Source organism: Musa acuminata, chromosome BXJ2-2 (assembly GCF_036884655.1).
Source record: "Musa acuminata AAA Group cultivar baxijiao chromosome BXJ2-2, Cavendish_Baxijiao_AAA, whole genome shotgun sequence".
NCBI classification, from domain to species: domain Eukaryota; kingdom Viridiplantae; phylum Streptophyta; class Magnoliopsida; order Zingiberales; family Musaceae; genus Musa; species Musa acuminata.
This window is the reverse complement of record NC_088339.1, coordinates 18,111,901-18,129,879: the sequence shown is the minus strand read 5'-3', so window position 1 is coordinate 18,129,879 and position 17,979 is coordinate 18,111,901. Positions and strand designations below refer to the sequence as shown.

Below are 17,979 nucleotides of genomic sequence, written 5' to 3'. Positions count from 1 at the left end.
TGTGTCCACCATTGCACGGGTTGTTTGACCATTGAGCTTAATATCCATGTACATCAGCTCACTACTCCCCGCTTTCTATGGCTTTGCCTTCATGTTCTCCCCCACTTGACTCGCATAACGTTCAACAAACGCATTGCTCCTATTCGGGGTCCTTGCGACTCCTCATCATCGCTGTTGGATTCAGAGCTACTGGAACTAAGGGCGATGGCCTTGCCTTTGTCCGATTTGGTGGGGTGGATTGAAGCTGTCAAGGCATTGAGTACTTGTTTCTGCGGGCACTCTCTCACTATGTGCGGCCCTCCGCACAAGAAGCATCCGCCAAGTTTTAGGGCCTTGCCTTTTAAGCTTAGCTCTTTGTGGGAGCTTTTTTTCCTTTGCTCGCCCCTGGGCTCCTTCCCCCGAGAATATTTTGAAGGGCGATTTCCTGAAGATTGTTTCCTTTTTCCTGAGTCCTCAGAGGAAACAAAGTCGGTGGGCCTTTCTGCGACCGCAATTGCTTCGATCACATCGGTGACATTCCTTCGATGCAATTCTTGTTGAGCCCATGGCTTCAAACCATCAAGGAAGCTGAACAGTTTATCCTTCTCGGACATGTCATGTATGTCCAACATTAGTGCAGAAAATTACTTCACATAGTCTCGAATGTAAGTGCTTTGGCGGAGTTGTCACAGTTTCCTCCTTGCAACGAACTCTGTGTTCTCGGGTAGTAACTGAGTTCTTAACTCCCACTTCAAGTCCTCCCATGTGTCTACCCGACACCGACATTGTTAAATCTTCTCCCAACGGGTTCACCACCAAGGTTTTACATCCCTATTCAAATACATAGTTGCTATCGAAACTTTAGTTTCTTCAGAATCAGGCCTCGTAGCTCAAAAGTATTGTTTCATGTCGAACAAAAAATTCTCGAGCCCACTTAGGTTAATACTTTTTTATTTTGTCATATACTTTTTTCCCACTTGGGTTAATACTCATAGAATAATCTTCTTCTTTATCCCTAAGATGTTCAAGATTGTCTTCCGGTAAATTCCCGTAAGATTCATTCTTTTGCATCTTCTTTTCATTCATATAACTCAGCAACTCTTCTTTTACCTCAGGTGGACACTTTTTGCAAACTACTGCATTCTTGAAATTTTCTACTAGATGTTTTGCACGAAAAATACCACCTCTAATAGTCTTATCGCAGAACATGTAAGTCACTGCATTAGGATCTTTCAGATCCTTTAGATGATTATTCTTCCATACAAGATCTTTTTTTGATGCCATTAGAGAATCTATTAAGTTGCTTTGTACACTTGTCATTTATCCTTAAACCTAATAATAATTTTAAATAAATAAAAATTAACAGTATTAAAATTAAAATAATATATTATTAATCTAATAAATAATACAGTTAGCAGTATATTGTTAATATACTGTTAACAATATACTATCGAAAGAGAAGAGTGTGAGTAAGGAAGACCGAGGTTGCTGACTGAGAAAAGCGGCAGTAGGAGCGGTAGCAGCGAGAGCGAGAGCGGCGACAGTGGTAGCGGCGAGCGATGATAGTGGTAGCGGCAACGGGAGCGGGAGCGACGAGCGGCGACAGTGGCAACGAGCAGTGGGAGCAGGAGTGGCGACAATGGTAGCGCCAACGGCAGCAGCAACAGTAGCGAGCAATCGCAACGGGAGCGACGAGCAACGATAGTGGCGGCGGCAATGGGAGCGACGACAGTGGCAACGGGAGCAGGAGCGAGAGCGACAATGGTAGCGGCAGCGAGAGAGACGAGCAGGGTTAGGGTTAGGGAAGTCGCGAGAGGACGAATATCGATGCTTTAGTTGGTTCGATTGAACCAACTAAAGCACCGAAGACCGAACCAGACCTAAACCGTTGGTTCGGTCGCCTGGTTTAACCCGGGCGCTCACCCGAAGTGCTCGACACTGGGCTCAGGCGAGCGCCCAGGCAACGCCTCTTTCAAGCGTGTCGCTTGGAAATGAAGCGAGGCGCTCGGGCCTCGCCTCACTTCGCTCGAGCGCCTATTGAAATCACTGCAATTTTGGATAAGCACTTAACCAAATAAAGTGCCAAAATTTAAGTGCATAAGCCAAGTTTTGGTTAAGACACAATGATGGTGATGCTAAGAAATGCACTATAAATAATGAAAAACAGGATTCTGCATAGCGCTCCAATATCAAATACTGAATATTTAGGGTACAAGAAAATGGTCGTACTCAAACATAGCTGGATAAGCTTTACTATACATAAAAAAATCTTCCCTAGAGTGATCAAGCTATCAATGAGGGAGCCAGAGAGGTTCATATCCATGTATCTTATCCTTGCATACAGAAAGGTTACTTGTCTTTTACTCAAGCCCTGTATATGCCAGGTCATGAGAACCATCACAAAGCCACCTCAACATGGCACCAAGATTGAGTGGCACTTTTTCTCCTAACACAAATTCCAACAAAGCATTTTGTCACCAATTCTTATAATTCTCACAATTTTACTAGATATTCAATTACTGACTTAATTTCCTAAAACAAGATTAGGTGAACTATCCTTCTAAACAAAATATCATCAATCCTAATACCTCTATCGAAATATTCCTATGCTCAAGTCAGATATTCTAACCCTATGGCATTGTAAGATACCTTGATTAGTTTCTTCATACCCTTATTCTACAAAGCATCCAAGAGAAAAATATGTCAATCAACACTACCCACGTACACTAGGTGAGAATCCAAATTTATGTCTAATCCAAAAAGTTCAACACTAATTATCAACTACTTTGACTCTTTTTTTCCTTGGGTATGAAGTGCCTACGACAAAGAAGATATATATATAGCAATAGAGAAGAAGAAATTTTCATTTGGCGTAGATCAATAAAAGCAAATTTTCCAACATTAAACTTTACAAGAGTATTACAAGAAAAAGTTTGGAATCATTATTTAGAAAACAAGAAGGAACATGTAACTACTTGAAATGGAGAACCAGAACTGTCATCAATCAATAGTTCTAGCAGGGCATATGTTACTTGAATTAAACAAAATGCAAAAGAGCATGAAGATGCTTAATACCAAAGGACTTGAAAAGAAATCCTGAAAAAACAGTTATTGAAATGTTTCAGGTAGTACCTGAGACAAACGTAAGAGAACGATTAAGAAGACGTTGGTATTGCTTGCGGCTTTTGCCAGCTTCTGTTTCGGGAATGCTGAGATGGGGTTGTTGTGCAGCACTGACTATCCGACGAAATACATCATTGTGATCTCTTAACTTCATGCTGATGGGTATAGGTGTCTCAATCCCCATATCCTGGCTTACCTGAAGGGGCAATAATAGAAAATTAGGGACAGTAGTTGTAGTAAGCATATCACAAAAAAAAAAAAACCCCAATTACAGTATGGGATTAGCGAAACAATCAATGAAAAACATTGACTGATGTGCATCAACAGCCGGACATATATATATATATATATATATATATATATATATATATATATATATATAAAGATTCATCACGAAATGATAAAACTTAAAACCTGTATAAATATTCAGAAATAACTTTCCAACCAGGAAATGCTAGCTAATGATAATGTTCCATAATGGCTCAAATATGCTAAGCAGTACTACCAGAATAGCCTTGTAATTAAGTACTTTAAATCCTAGTTAATAGATTAAATCAAATAATACAAAGCAGTATCAATCGATAAAATACATCGAGAAAGTACCCTTGTTGAATCTTGTACAGCCAAGGGATATGGGTCAAGGTCATCCTTAGCAGAAATAATAAGGCATGGAACTTCAAAGCCAGTGTTTTCCCCATGAGAAGCAACTTGCACAAGCAACTCCTTTGTCCTCTTCCATGATTCTTCATCAGAACTACAAAAAAGACAAGGATGTTCACCTCTACTGCTACAAATTATAAACCAAAACAGTAGTCACATGAAGAATTTAGGATAAATACATGAAACCAAGAGTCATTCTAACAACTTCGCTGAAAGATGAACAGCTAACAAATTCGCTGAGGGAGCAGGAACTAATTCAAAATCCAAATGGTCATTCTAGAAGAAGACTAGTAATATATTTGTTTTTATTCATTTTATTTCTACAACTATCAAAACCAAAACAAACATATTCACGATAAATAGAAAACAAACAGTAGCAAAACAAATGTTGATACATTATGTTAAAAAAAAAATGTAAGTAAATAGAAGTAAAATGAACATACATTTAGATTTTAGAACAAACTGAATTGTTTAGTATGGTGCATGATGATTAATCTAATAAAAGGGAAATAAAGTCATAATCAAAATGAAACCCTTGAAATCAGTCATGTAGTATGTCAATCAAACAAACAACAAAAGTTTCAAAATATGTAAGGAATCAAGATAACTTAATGGATAGTATCTTATAAATTTCAGTGAAAGACTTAAGTGCTCCTCCTATGGTTTGGGCCAAACATACAAAAGAAAAAAAAAAAGGGATTTGGGGGGAACTGAATTTGTACGGTAAGGTGCAAGATGATTATTCAAGGATAAAACAAATCCACAGTCGATCGATCCCTTTAAAAATCAGTCATGTACCAATCCAATCGAAAAAGAAAAGAAATAATAACAAAATATGTAAAGAATGGAGGTAATTTATGGATATTATCTTCTTAAATTTTTACAATGCAAGTGTGAAAGACTAAATTGTTCCATGGTATGGATCAACATATGAAAGAAAAAGTTGTATCTTAACCATCAACATGGCTAGAGCCCACAATGCGGAATGCTGAACTTGTTGCAGACCACTTTCATGATTCTAATTTCCTGTTCATAACAATTTTGTGGTCCTAGTAAGAAATTACTAAGGATTAAAAGAATAACGTTACAAGAAGGTAAAATAAATGTTAAAAACTTGCATCTGATTCCAAAAGTAGAAATAGTAGATAGAAGATGATATTTTCTTCCGAAGGATTTCCCCACTTGCTTAGTTACCAATTGATGCAATTTGGAAATCGCAAAATATAATATATGAAGCAAAAGGCAATTGAAAATGTAAGTCAAGTTAGGAAGAAACAAAAAAAAATTGAAAGGAATGTTAATAAAATAAAAAAAAGATAACTCATCCCGCCCATGCATTGTCATGCCAATTCGGACATGTCAGCGTGCACCAATAGTAACCTTGCCAAAAAGGTATCAGCATGTGCCATATCATCTTTATGGTATGCTGACATTTTTACCCAAATTACTGCAGCATCCAATCTGATTAAATCACAACTCTATAGAAGTAGAAATCTGAATGACAATACCGAAAGATTATAGACACTATGAACTAACTAGCATGACATTACAAAAGCTGTAAACTCCACTTATCTAATTCCTTTTAATTAAATTCCATCAGGCAAACTAGAGTATATAGGACTATATGAATTGATCCCACACATCCAATCGGTGAGAGATCGGTTCCCTGGAAAAAATCAAGGGTGTTTGTACACCTAAATGGCATATACCTTTTTTTCACAATATGATGAATTGGACGTTTTGCCAGAAGGAAATATCTAGTGTTGCTTCACTCAACTGATCCTTAAGTATGGAGGTAGCACATGTCATTTGTTTCAGCTTGTGGAAATCCTCTGCACCCTCTAAAGGTCAGCTTCATACCAATTGGCACTAATGGAACAAGTGAAAATTCTCATACTGGAAAACAAGATGCATGACTCAATGTTACTTGAACTCGTGCATCTACATTCACATCCCTGTCATGTATGTCTAGTGGTTCATGGTTGTCCATCAACATGCACCAGACCATCCCTGAGTTGATTCCATTCTCTTGTTTCCAGTTCAAGGGAGGGAAACCAACACAGGATCATAAGATCTCAATAAGATGACTACAGCTAACTCCAAACCTGAGGCGAACCATAAAAATAAGTTATTGGTTTCACAGATTTGGTCCAGTTCACTGCCAATATTAATATAAGTTATTGTTCTATTCAACAGAAAAATATATTGAGAAGTTTTAATTAAATTCCTTCATTTAATTTTGCAGATACAGAGATAGATTCTTCCCAGTTCCCACAAATAAAATTAAATAGAGCTTAAGTCAAATAAACATAACTAGTTTTTTTAATATTATTATAGTAGCACATATGTTTAACAAATCTACATATCTGAAAGTCCCTTTTTTGTTTTGCTATTGTTGAGTTGTCAATTGCATATAAGACTGTTTCCATGAAATACTATACTGTTAGAACCACAAATGATATTTTCTTCAGAGAACATCAGAAAAAAAGTGATTCTATGCTAGTGCTGATTCAACCAAGGACTAATTGCGGCCTCAATAATGGCTGTTATTTATATATTTTTACCTATAATGCCAGGTCATACAAGTTGGTATCCCACATGGTATATGAGATTTAAATACCCCATTAGAGATTTTGCAAAAGTATGCGCTTCTGAAATTATTAGAGCTAACAGTTTTAAGTCTCACAAACTGGGTTGTTTACCAACTATCCTTCCACACCAACAATAATTCTCAATACCTACCTATGCATCTATGAATAAAACACATTAAACTCTTTAATAGTACTATTTTAGTATGAAACATACTACAGTTTAAAATTTGCATCATTTGATGTTTCTAAGCTATACTATAAACTTATTTTCCATTATGTCCCATTCTCACAACACTAAATGTAAGTTCATATTGTTCTTCAGTTATCCTTATTTGTTCCACTATCTAAATTTAACTCCTTGGATAATTGGATCTTGATATGTAACAGATTCTCATGTTTGTGTGCATATAACACTAACTAGGAAATAACTAAGGTTGAACATTCATTTAAAATTTTACTTTCACATTCTATAAAAAATATTATTAAAAACAGAATGTGAGATAAAAAAATTATCACAACAAAACATTATTTATTTATTACAAATAATGATGATAACATTTATTGAATAACAAATATTTAACCATATCATACAAAAATATTACTATGATAAATTACTATTGCATATGTAATACATAAGACTTAATTTACAGCAACATGTCCCACTGTGGCCCCCATAAGATTATATTTATAGCAACATGTCCCAATATGAGCCCAATTCTTATCATTATGCAGAGAAAGTGTAGCGTAGTGCATAGGCTAACAAAAAAAATTGTTCATTTAGAAAGCGAAACGACAAGTAAGGCTTCTCACTGTGCATAGGATTTGAGATTAATTCTAAATCTTCTGACATTCTTTACAATACTGTCCCTAGTTTCCTATAAAAGCTTCTCACTATGCTTCTCTTTCCTCTTCCAATATCCTGTCTTCGTTGGCTTACACCGTGATGGATGACGACAAGTGGTAGAAAATAAATGGAATGGCTATGCAATAGTAGTAAGGCCTAATGCCTTCTCTATTTTCAGGGTGTTCTTTTCTTCTTTGTAATTGTTGAATTAGTTACAATTGACCGAAATTAACTAGCATTAACTGAGTTTTCTTGATTCAAACTAATTCCGACCCATTTCTAACCAGTGATTGAAAGAGGCGCTCGGGCGCTCGCGTAGGTGCTCGGGCGAGGCGAGGCGAGGCCCGAGCACCTCGCTAATGTCCCAGGCAGCGCGCTTCAAACAGGCGCCGCCTGGGCGCTCGGCCGAGCCCAGGCGCTGGGCGCTTTGGGCGAGCGCCTAGGTAAACCAAGTGACCGAACCAGGATTTTAGGTCTGGTTCGGTCCTGGTTCGGTTATTAGTTGGTTCAATCGAACCAACTAAATCGATATAACCCTTACCTAACCCTAACCCGTCGCCGCTCCCGATCTCGCTGCTCGTCGCTCCTGCTCCCGTTGCCGCTGCTCGTCGCTGTCGCTGCTCGCGCCTCCCGCGAGCCCTCCAGCTGCTCGCGCCTCCCGCGAGCCCAGTCGCGAGCCCTCCCGCGGCTCGTGCCTCCCGCGAGCCTTCCCTCTGCTCGTGACTCCAGCTGCTCGTGCCTCCCGCGAGCCCTCCCAGCTGCCGTGAGCCCTCCCGCTGCTCGCGCCTCCCGCGAGCCTTCCCTCTGCTCGCGACTCCCGCTGCTCGCGCCTCCCGCTCCCTTTCCCTTTCCCCCCGCCGCTTGCCGCTATCGACGCTGCTTCCTTTCTCCGTCAAGCTCAGACTGCTCAGTATACTCTTAAATCTTAATATTAAGTTTATTTGAATTTTGAAATGATTAATTTTCATTAATAGATTAATAATATATTATTTTGATTTTAATGTTATTAATTTTTATTTATTTGAAATTATTGCTAGGTTTCAACATAAATGGCAAGTGTAGAGAACAACTCAATAGAGTCTCCAATGGTATCAAAAAAAGATCCTGCATGGAAGTATAATTATTTGAAGGATCCGAAAGATCATAATGCAGTGACTTGCATATTCTGCGATAAGACTACCAGAGGTGGTATTTTTCGTGCAAAACAACATCTAGTAGGAAATTTAAAAAATGCAGCAGCTTGCAAAAAATGTCCACCTGAGGTAAAAGAAGAGTTGTTGAGTTATATGAATGAAAAGAAGACACAAAAGAATGAATCTTACGGGAATTTACCAGAAGACAATGTTGAACATCTCAGGGATGAAGAAGATTATTCTATGAGTATTAACCCAAGTGAAAAAAGAGTATACGACAAAAAGGGAAAAGAAGTTATGAGTACTAAAAAAGGTAAAAAAGGACCTATGGATCTATATATGCTTCAAGGATCCCAGAAACAACAAGGGCAAGCAGGAGGCTCAAAATTTAGACAAACAAATATAAGTGATGCTTGTGATAAAGAAATAAGAGGAAGAACAATTCAGCACATTGCTCGCTTCTTCTATCAGGCTGGTCTTCCCCTTAGTACAACTCGTTTAGACAGTTTTAAGGATATGATTGAAGCTATTGGAAGATATGGTGCAGGATTAAAACCTCCAAGTTATTATGAGATGCGAGTTCCATTGCGGCAAAAAGAGTTGAATTATACAAATGACTTACTAAAATGTCATAAAGAATCATAGGCAACACATGGTTGCTCTATTATGTCAGATGTTTGGACTGACAGGAGGCGCAGGAGTATAATTAATTTTATAGTTAATTGTTCTTTAGGGACTATGTTTGTGAAGTCAATAGATGCTTCATCTTTTGTAAAATCTGGATACAAGATATATGATTTACTTGACAACTTCGTGGAAGAAATCTCAGAACAAAATATCGTTCAAATCATAACCGACAATGGAAGCAACTATGTTTTAGCTGGTAATATTCATCTTTTGATTTTGTTAATTATTTTACCTTCAATGGAAGTCTTATCATTTTTGTTATCCTTTGTCTCAGGTAAATTGCTTGAATAAAAAAGACAACACTTGTATTGGACTCCATGTGCAGCACATTGTATTGACTTAATGTTGGAGGATATTGGAAAGATCTTAGAAATCAAGAAAACCTTAGAAAGGGCAATTTTTGTTGTTGGATTTCTTTATAATCACATTAGGGCTTTGAATATAATGAGAGAATTTACAGGGAATAAAGAATTAGTGAGACATGGTGTTACCCGATTTGCTACTTCATTCTTGACATTACAGAGCGTGCATCGTCAAAAACATACTCTGAGAAATATGTTTACCTCTGAGAAATGGGTGACAAGCAAATGGGCAAAAGAAGCAAAAGGCAAGAGGGCTACTGATATCATCTTAATGTCATCCTTTTGGAATCATGTAGTTTATATATTAAAGGTAATGGGCCCTCTTGTTCGAGTCATTCGGTTGGTGGATAATGAAAATAAGCCTGCAATGGGATATATTTATGAGGCTATGGATAGAGCAAAGGAGACAATTAAAAAATCTTTTAATGAAAATGAAGAAAAATATGAGAAAATTTTTACAATCATTGACGAAAGATGGAATTGTCAACTTCATCGTCCCTTACATGCAGCAGGATATTATTTGAACCCTGAATTCTTTTATAAGATTAAATTTGTTGGATTTGATGCAGAAGGTTTTGGTGGGTTATATTAGTGCGTTGCAAGATTAATTCTTAGCCTTGAGGTTCAAGATAAGATTATTTATGAATTATCTTTATATAAAAATGGTGAAGGTCTTTTTGGAATTCCAATTGCCGTTCGATCCAGGACAACTACCTCTCCAGGTATTAATAATTTGATATAATTAATTTTATATATATTATGTTACTATGTTATTGCTAATAATAACATAAATTTTGTAGCTGAATGGTGGAGTCTTTGGAAATTCCACCCCGAACTTACAGAAATTTGCTATCAAAGTACTTAGTTTGACATGTAGTGCTTCGAGTTGTGAGCGAAATTGGAGTGTCTTTGAGCATGTAAGTATTACTAAATATTTTTATTTTAATTAATTTATTTATTTAGATATATGTATTAATATATTTTTAAATTATATGACATGACAGATTCGCTCGAAAAGAAGAAATCGATTAAAACATCAACGATTGCACGATCTTGTTTACATAAAGTATAATCAAGCTTTGAAGACTCGTCATGATTTGAAAAATAGATTTGATTCAATCTTATTGCAAGATATTGATGATTCAAATGAGTGGTTAGTAGGAGAAATGGGTGCTAACTTGCAAGATGCTAAAGACGAGCTTGTATTTGAAGATGATAGATTGACATGGGGCGATGTGGCAAAAGCTTCAGGTGCTGGAGAATTACAAACATATACAAGACAGATGTCAAAGAGAAAAATGAGTGCAAAAGCATCAAACTCGGCTCCTGCTATTGTTGAAGACATAGAGAATGAAACATATCTTGATGAAGAGAAAGGAATCGAAGGACAAGAGGAAGAAGATGAATTCAATGAAGATGATTTGTGTGAAAATGACGATAATATTGATTATGATGAATGACTTTGATGTAAAATTTTATTGTTTTGAATTTTGAAACTTTTTGTTAATGTGACATTGTGATTTTGTATCTTAGATTTTCTTAATTTAATAACATATTTTTATTTAAAATTTTAAATAATTATATTTATTAATTATATTATATATTTTTATATTTTAGCGCCTCGCTTCGCTCGAGCGAGCGCCTAGCGCCTCGGGCGTTTTTGGACCTTGGCGCCTTTTGGCGCCTAGCGCTTTTTAAATCACTGTTTCTAACTATAAGGCCAAAAACTAACCAAAACCGGGTTAACAACGCTGAAGCCAATCAAATATATTGTACGATAATTGACTGACATGGTAAACTATGTTCCTATTTTCGTACATCTTTCCTTGTCAATTTACCACCATCATATCAAGGTTTTGTGGCACATTTTCATTCTTAATGTATTAAAATTTGATGGGCTTTCCCATTTTGATACGCTCTTAATATAAGAATGCTCGTGAAGAAATGAAACTAATAGCAACTAGATATAAGTATTTCTTTCATTGTTTCTTAAATCCACCAAAACGAACCAAATTGATTATCCATTAAGTAGCATGATTAATTAAAAAAAAGAATCTACTTCACTTTTCCTGTTTCATCCACTATTGTAAGATCACACTCAAGAAAGAAGTGAAACTGATAGTAATTAATAAAGGCATTCAATATCTTGCCTCTCAAATCCACCAACCTAGTAGATTACGTATTAAGTAGCATGTTTGATAAAAAAGAATCTACTTTTATATTCCAGATGTGTATTTATAACTGTGGGCCAGACATGATGTTAATGCTTTTATGATTAGATTACCCCTTAGAGACCAAAGGGAATTGTATTCAAGTAATAGAAATAGCTTCTTTGCTTGCAAGGATAACAGTACACGTACTGACCACCCTTGGGGATTCAAGCAAAAGAAATAGCTTCTTTGCATACAAGGAAAGGGCTACATGTATTGACCATAGACATGGCAACAACAGAAACCTCATGTATTAGACCATCTCCTTTTCTTATAAACTCATACTACGAATTGTAGACACATCAAATATTGAGGCACTAAGCGCTCGCCCAGGCACTCATCAGTGATTTAAAAAGCGCTAGGCACCAAAAGACGCCAAGGTCCAAAAACGCCTGAGGCACTAAGCGCTCGCCCAAGCACTCGCCCGAGCGAAATGAGGCGTTAAAATATAAAAATATATAATATAATTAATAAATATAATTATTTAAAATTTTAAATAAAAATATGCTATTAAATTAAGAAAATCTAAGGTACCTAATTCCAATGTCACATTAACAAAAAGTCTTAAAATTCAAAATAATAAAATTTTAAATCAAAGTCATTCATCATAATCAATATTATCGTCATTTTCACACAAATCATCTTCATTGAATTCATTCTCTTCCTCTTGTCCTTCCTCTTTCATCAAAATATGTTTCATTCTTTATGTCTTCAACAATAGCAAGAGCCGAGCTTGATGCTTTTGCACTCATTTTTCTCTTTGTCATTTGTTTTGTATATGTTTGTAATTCTCCAGCACCTGAAGCTCTTGCCATATCTCTCCATGTCAATCTATCATCTTCAAATACAAGCTCGTCTTCGGCATTTTGCAAGTTGACACCCATTTCTCCCACCAACCACTCATTTGAATCATCAATATCTTGCAATAATATTGGATCAATTCTATTTTACAAATCATGACGAGCCTTCAAAGCTTGATTATATTTTATGTAAACAAGATTGTGTAATCATTGATGTTCTAACCGATTTCTTCTCTTTGAGTGAATCTATCATGTCATATAATTTAAAAATATATTAATACATCTATCTAAATTAATTAATTAATTAAAACAAAAATATTTAGTGATCCTTGCATGCTCAAAGACACTCCAGTTTCGCTTACAACCCGAAGCACTACATGTCAAACTAAGTACTTTGATAGCAAATTACTATAAGTTCAGGGTGGAATTTTAGACTCCACCATTCAGTTGCAAAATTTATGTTATTATTAGCAATAACATAGTAATATACTATAGATGAAATTAATTATATCAAATTGTTAATACCTGGAGACATAATTGTCATGGATCGAGTGGCCATTGGAATTCTAAAAAGACCTTCGGCGTTTTTATATAAAGATAATTCACGAATAATCGTATTTTGCACCTCAAGGCTTGGAACTAATCTTGCAACGCACTGATATAACTCATCCAAAACTTCTACATCAAACCCAACAGATTTAATCTTATAAAAGAATTCAGGGTTCAAATAATATCATGTTGCAATAAGGGACGAAAAAGTTGACAATTCCATCTTTTGTCAATGATTGTAAAAATTCTCATATTTTTCTTCACTTTCATTAAAAGACCTTTTAATCGTCTCATTTGCTCTATCCATAGCCTCATAAATATATCACATTACAGACTTATTTTCATTATCCACCAACCTAAGGACTCGAACAAGAGGGCTCATTACCTTTAATATATAAACTACATGATTCCAAAAGGATGATATTAAGATGATATCAGTAGCCCTCTTGCCGTTTGCTTCTTTTGCTCATTTGCTTGTCACCCATTTCTCAGAGGTAAACATGTTTCTCAGATTATGTTTTTGACGATACACGCTCTGTAATGTCGAATGAAGTAGCAAATCGGATGACACCATATCTCACTAATTCTTTGTTCCTTATGAATTCTTTCATCATATTCAAAGCTCCAATATGATTATAAAGAAATCCAACAACAAAAATTGTCCTTTTTAAGGTTTTTCTTGATGTCTAAGATCTTTCTAATATCCTCCAACATTAAATCAATACAATGTGTCGCACATGGAGTCCAATATAAGTAGTATTTTTGTTTCAAACAATTTACCTGAGACAAAAGATAACAAAAATGATAAGACTTAAGAGTTTAACACATTTAATTGAAGATAAAATAATTAAAAATTTTAAAAATTCAAAAGATGAATATTACCAATACATAGTTGCTTTCATTATCGATTATGATTTGAACGATATTTTGTTCTCCAATTTCTTCCACGAACTTGTTAATTAAATCATATATCTTGTCTCCAGGTTTTACAAAAAATAAAGCATCTATTGACTTCACAAACATAATCCTTAAAGAACAGTTAACCATAAAATTAATTATACTCCTGCGCCTCCTGTCAGTCCAAACATCTGATATAATAGAGCGATCATATGTTGCCCATGATTCTTTATGACCCTTTAGTAAGTCATTTGTATAATTCAACTATTTTTGCAACAATGGAACTCGCATCTTATAATAACTTGGAGGTTTTAATCCCGCACCATATCTTCCAATAGCTTCAATTATTTCCTTAAAATTGTCTAAACGAGTTATACTAAGGGGAAGACCAGTCTGATAGAAGAATCGAACAATGTGTTGAATTGTTCTTCCTCTTATTTCTTTATCACAAGCATCACTTATATTTGTTTGTCTAAATTTTGAACCTCCTACTTGCCCTTATTGTTTCTGTGATCCTTGAAACATATATAGATCCATCGATCCTTTTTTACCCTTCTTAGTACTCATAACTTCTTTTTCTATTTTTATCGTATATTTTTTTTCCCACTTGGGTTAATACTCATAGAATAATATTCTTCATCCCTAAGATGTTCAAGGTTGTATTCTAGTAAATTCCCGTAAGATTCATTCTTTTGCATCTTCTTTTCATTCATATAACTCAACAACTCTTCTTTTACCTCAGGTGGACACTTTTTCAAGCTACTGCATTCTTGAAATTTCCTACTAGATGTTGTTTTGCACGAAAAATACCATCTCTAATAGTCTTATCGTAAAACACGCAAGTCACTGCATTAGGATCTTTCGGATCCTTTAGATAATTATACTTCCATGCAGAATCTTTTTTTGATGCCATTGGAGACTCTATTGAGTTGCTCTGTACACTTGCCATTTATCCTGAAACCTAATAATAATTTCAAATAAATAAAAATTAACAGTATTAAAATCAAAATAATATATTATTAATCTAAAAAATATAAATACTGCTACTAGTATGCAGTTAACAGTATACTATCGAAAGAGAAGAGAAGAGTGTAAGGGAAGACCGAGGGTGCTGACTGAGAAAAGCAGGAGCGACAGTGGCGAGCGACGACAGTGGCAATGGCAGAGCTAGCAACAAGCAATGGGAGCAGGAGCGGCGACAGTGGCAGCGGCAACGGTAGCAGCGAGCAGCAGCGGGAGCGGCGATAGTGGTAGCGGCAGCAGCGGAAGCGGGAGCGGTGAGCGGAGACAATGGCAACGGTAACAACGAGCAACGACAGCAGCAATGGGAGCGACGACAATGGCAGCGGCAGCAACAGCGAGAGCGACGACAGTGGCAACGACAGCAACAGGATCGACAACGTGAACGGCAAGCAAGGTTAAGGTTGGGGAAGTCGTGCTGATATCGATGCCTTAGTTGGTTCGATTGAACCAACTAAAGCACCGGAGACCGAACCAGACCTAAAACGTTGGTTTGATCGCCTAGTTTAAGCCAGGCGCTAGATGCCTGGACTCGGGCGAGCGCCCAGGCGACGCCTCTTTGGAGCGCGCCGCTTGGAAATAAAGCGAGGGGCTCGGGCCTCACCTCGTCCTCGCCCGAGCACCTATTGAAATCACTGCCACTCATGGACACCAGTCTATGCTAATCGGAATTATTTTTTATGCTAGCTCCTGATGAAAATGATAGCAGCTGCATGCTGATCAGGTTTGCCAAACCTACCAATGAAGCAGAATGATGAATTATTGATGAAACCATTGGAATTATCATCAGACTGTCCTTGCAAATTATGCATTTATAGATATGACCATCTACATAACTCCCGAGGCAGAATGTAGAGGCGCTACATATGGAATGCAGACCATAATTCATGAGCAGAACCTTCACATACATATATCTGAGAGCTTGCTCACCAATAAGGTAGTAACGTGAAAATAGGAAATAAAATGTGAAGCAAAGACACCGTATAACAAGCATCTGTGCATGATATCCTACAAAAGGCAGGATTAAATAAACAAGGTAGGTTACATATGCAGTTTACATAATTAGATGCAACAGTAATGTTTTTGCATCCTTTAAATTATGCAACTGAAGATGCAAAAACTGCCGATAAACATTCTACCTCTGTGAGTGAGAGTCATCACGTGTTATGTAATTCCTCAATCAAACAGACACTATCTAAGTCAAAGTGGTCAACTATTTCTGAGAAATACAAGGATACAAAAAATTTAGACAACCATCTGCCTTAGTTATTATAGTACTTAAGATGGTTCAATCTGTATAATTCAAAATTTGTTGGTATGTACACTGATAAACAATTAAAAATATGGCCAAAGTTCACATTAGTTAAGAGCAGTATAATTGACAATTTAATACCTGTCGTGAACAAATACAGCTATGTCGCATGCCGCTAAAGACTCCTTACTAGAAAGCAGGTTCTTGACTTTTATTTCTGCTATTTCTCGCATTACAAGTATCTTTTTATCACCCTTCATAAGCAACACATTCAAAATCAGATATGGCAAAAAGAATACTGAACTTGTTCTAGAAAACAAACAGTGAAATATACAATTTGAAGATCCAATTTAATTTGCATTTGTAGTTTATGGTTTATCCTAACAAGTGAATTACCAGGTAGTCAAAAGAACTGAATCTGTGCCACAAAGAAACCATAATTTAAAATTTTGAGCCTGCTAGTCCACATCAGTACCGGCCAGCGTGGCTACCAGGCAATTTCTCCTGCTCTTGTTTAAAATGAAGCTTACAGCCCGGTGAGCTCACCATGCCAAGCTTCTCAAGCAATAAGCTGACAGGTACCAAGCTATCCCAGGTGGTAAGCAGCCTACTGTCGGGTACTGGTACTGATCCCTTTTTCATGCTTTGAAAAGCCATTGACAGTTGTCGTATCTTGTTTCTTATTCTCTCTATTCTTCCACTGGCTCCTTTTCATCCTTCTTTTCTCTTCCTCTTCTACCACGGTACCACCACCTCCAACTCTCCTCCTATCATCGACTACGTCCTCTCTCTTTCTCTGCTGGTCCAGCCAGTACCAACCAGTACCAACCTATCCTAACTTGGTACCTTACTGGCGCAGTCACGAATTGGTGTTGCATTTGACCAACATCTTAATCCATGAAAGAACACAATTGCTTGTACCAGAAATATAAACAACCACAAGCTCATTTGAGAAGCACAAAGATCATACGAACAATTCTAAAAAGTATCTGCAAGGAGTTAAGGCCCACATAATGCACCATATTGATCAATTGCTCATTTTGTGAATTAACAGTGCAGAAGAAAACATGGGTATAAAGAGATAAGCAAACACACAAAAAGGGGAAGAAAACAAAGCCTTTGATAAGAACTTGCAATTCTAGAAAAGATGATGCATCATAGTCTATCTATCAAAAGATAGAGTCAAAATCAGTCTAGTATAAAAGACCGGGTAGGTAATCACCCAGTATAGACCAGCTTGAACCACCCAGTAGAGGCTGGTCCAATTCTCGACCGACAGTTGGACCGGGTGAATACCATCTGTACCATATGGGTCCAGGCAGGTCCGGGGCAGTAAAGAATTCTTGGTCCAAAAAGTGCTATCATTTGGTGCAGTAGCATGGGAAAACCTCATGTGCTACTGATATTTGAAAACTTATAATTATAACCCTACCAAATAATGCATTTTTTGGGTAAAGAAGCACATAAAACTAGTGACAGGGCAACACTAGTTTACATTAATCTTCTGTGCCATGTATTGAGATCATGATGGATTTGGGTAAGCAAGAGACACGACTTATGACATGCAGCAGTAACACTCCCAGCTTCGTGCATGGTTATGGCACATGGGCACATACCCATTGGGTAAGCTGGTACTTTGCTGGCATGTGTACATCTATAAATCCCTACATGGAACAAGATCAAAACCTTGAGTTCACTGTGCTATGCAAAAAGCTGCATAATAAATTATGCTAACAAATTAACAATATTTTTTCAAATCAAAATAGAATCTAGCAAAATAAATTAGCATTTTAAGTGTTACAACCACAAACAAAAAATGTACCCTCATGAAATGCTTGAATATATGCATGGTTTAGTTTTCTTGAGACGATC

At 36.6% G+C, this 17,979-nt stretch overlaps 1 protein-coding gene across 4 annotated transcripts in view; it reads right to left on the bottom strand.

The window, feature by feature from the left end:
• LOC135605182 (mitochondrial Rho GTPase 1-like) overlaps nt 1-17,979 on the bottom strand; it is a 43,093-nt gene that overhangs the window by 9,872 nt on the left and 15,242 nt on the right. For 2 of the 4 annotated variants that reach the window (XM_065094968.1, XM_065094969.1), the window contains exons 11-13: nt 16,249-16,361; nt 3,706-3,856; nt 3,112-3,298 (exon numbers count right to left, since the gene is read on the bottom strand). In XM_065094968.1, coding sequence (XP_064951040.1) covers nt 3,112-3,298; nt 3,706-3,856; nt 16,249-16,361 — 451 coding nt within the window. Of the gene's footprint in view, nt 1-3,111; nt 3,299-3,705; nt 3,857-4,717; nt 4,789-16,248; nt 16,362-17,979 lie in introns of those variants that run through there. The other 2 variants (XR_010484387.1, XM_065094970.1) reach the window with 2 other exon arrangements.